General features: G+C 56.7%; 1 protein-coding gene across 1 annotated transcript in view; it reads left to right on the top strand.

Annotated features, from left to right (window-relative positions):
- Positions 1-2,121, top strand: part of LOC106816927 — a gene marked incomplete at its 5' end in the record, with an annotated part of 18,050 nt that extends 15,929 nt beyond the window's left edge. The window contains 2 exons of the mRNA XM_014821572.1: positions 267-669; positions 1,221-2,121. Coding sequence (XP_014677058.1) covers positions 267-669; positions 1,221-2,121 — 1,304 coding nt within the window. The remainder of the gene's footprint in view (positions 1-266; positions 670-1,220) is intronic.
- Between the last annotated feature and the right edge of the window lie 288 nt (positions 2,122-2,409).

Genomic DNA, 2,409 nt, shown 5'->3' with positions numbered 1-2,409 from the left:
TATGCGAAATTCTTACCACCATGCCAAATTCGTACTACCAAATGTTGGAACCCGAAAAGGGGTTTTGAAATTTCAAAACCCCTTTTCGGGTTTCCCAACAGAGAGAGAGAGACAGAGAGAGCGAGAGAGAGAGAGAGAGAGCGAGATAGAGAGAGAGAAAGAGAGAGGTCTTCTCTCTCTCTCTCTTTCTCTCTTTCCAGAAAGAGGCTGTACTTCCGTGAGCTAACGTTACACTGTCATCATTCTATCTGCATGGTGTGTTGCAGCGACCATGGGTCGGCAGGCTAGGTCGCACGGGTCGAGCCACGAGGGAGGTCTCTCACTCGGAACATTCAAGATCACGTCGCTCGGGCCCCTCATCCCGCGGGACCGGGACTTTCCCGCTGTGCCAACTCCCGTCGTCGTCGCCTCCGCCTCCGCGTCGCCGAACAGGGCCGACCCTCAGAGCGTCATCGCCGACATGCCGTCATCGACGTCGCTAGTGCCGCACCGGGAAGTCGACGCTGCGGCGGACACGCACTCGCTGTCGTCGACGGCAGCCGACCTTGCGGCGGCGACGGCGTACGGCGCGACGACGACGACGACGGTGCGATTCCACGACGCGCACTTTCAGCAGACGCCGAGCGTCGAAGATTACGACGACGACGACATCGACGACGACGAAATACTGTAAATACTGCGTCGCGGCGTTGCCCTGCGTCACGACGCAGTGGTGCTGAACTACTTATTACGTCGTTCTGCGTCATGACGTTAACTCTGCGTCACGCCGTAGTACTGCGTCATGACGGAAATACTGCATCACGACGTTATACGCTGTCACTGCTAAGTACTGCGTCACAGCGGTGTACTATGCCAACGGCGTCACAACGTCGTACTGCGTCACGATGTAAAACCCGCACCGCCTGAATTACTGCGTCTCCTAACGCATCCGTCATTGATCAGATGATCGTGTTAACTTAAAAAGATGGTGGACGCCGTGGGGCCGGGAGACACACGTATAACTGCCCTCACACCACACCTGGGCAAAGGCAGCGCGTATATGTTATAGACGGAGATGGTCTCACATCAGCGCTGCGACGAGAGAGAGAGACACACACACACAGAGACAGAGACAGACAGACAGACCGAGAGAGAGTTCTCTCTCGCTATCTATCTATCTCTCTCTTTCTCTCTTCTAGGCTGAACATGCTGCTACCGCTAATGAGATGGCGCAATCACAGCCAGGAGACGCCCGTGTCGCACTGCAGCGACCCCTGCCGGCCGGGTTACAAGCGCTACACGGCCGTCGGCGAGTGCTGCTGGGTGTGCATCCGGTGCGACCCGTACTACTACACGGCCAACGACACGACGTGCCTGCCGTGCGGGCGCGGCCGCGTGCCCAACGGCACGAAGGACGGCTGCCGCGACCTTCCCGTGCTGTACGTCACCTGGGACTCGACGTGGGCCGTCGTGCCGATGTGCGTGTCGCTGCTCGGCGTCGTCGCGACGCTGTTCGTCGTCGTCGTCTTCGTCAAGTTCAGCAACACGCCCGTCATCATGGCGTCTGGCCGCGAGCTGTGCCACGTGCTGCTGCTCGGCATCGCCTGCTGCTACCTGATGTCGTTCGTCATCCTCTCTAAGCCGACGCCGACGTCGTGCGCCATCATGCGCATGGGGCTCGGCGCCTGCCTCGTCATGTGCTACTCGGCGATCTTCACAAAGACGAATCGCATCGCGCGCATCTTCAGTCGCGCCACCAAGTCGAAGAAGCGGCCCAGCTACACGTCGCCGCGCTCGCAGATTCTCATCTGCATCGGACTCGTCTCCGTGCAGCTCGTCGGCTCGGCGACGTGGCTCATCATCGAGGAACCGCGCTCGATATACGCCTACCCGGATCCGGAGACGGTCGTGCTGCGCTGCGGGGTCACCAACGTCGATCTCATCATCTCGCTCGTCTACAACATGTTTCTCATCATACTGTGCACGACGTACGCGTTCAAGACGCGCAAGATCCCCGAGAATTTTAACGAGGCGAAGTACATCGGCTTTGCGATGTACAGTACGTGTATAGTGTGGCTGGCATTCGTACCGATCTACTTCGGCACCAATAACGACTTTAGGGTAAGCGCGTCTGTCCACTGATACTGATTTTAGGGTAAGCGCGTCTGTCCACTGATACTGATTTTAGGGTAAGTGCGTTTGTCCACTGATACTAACTTTACGGTAAGTGCGTCTGCCCATTGGTACTGATTTTAGGGTATAAGTGCGTCTGCTCACTGATACTGATTTTACGGTAAGTGCGTCTGCCCATTGATACTGATTTTAGGGTAAGTGCGTCTGCCCACTGATACTGATTTTACGGTAAGTGCGTTTGCCCATTGCTACTGATTTTAGGGTAAGTGCGTCTGCCCACTGATACTGATTTTACGG

Source organism: Priapulus caudatus, unplaced genomic scaffold, assembly GCF_000485595.1.
Source record: "Priapulus caudatus unplaced genomic scaffold, Priapulus_caudatus-5.0.1 Scaffold1534, whole genome shotgun sequence".
Taxonomy (NCBI): Eukaryota; Metazoa; Priapulida; class Priapulimorpha; order Priapulimorphida; family Priapulidae; genus Priapulus; species Priapulus caudatus.
This window is presented reverse-complemented; position numbering and strand designations above follow the sequence as displayed.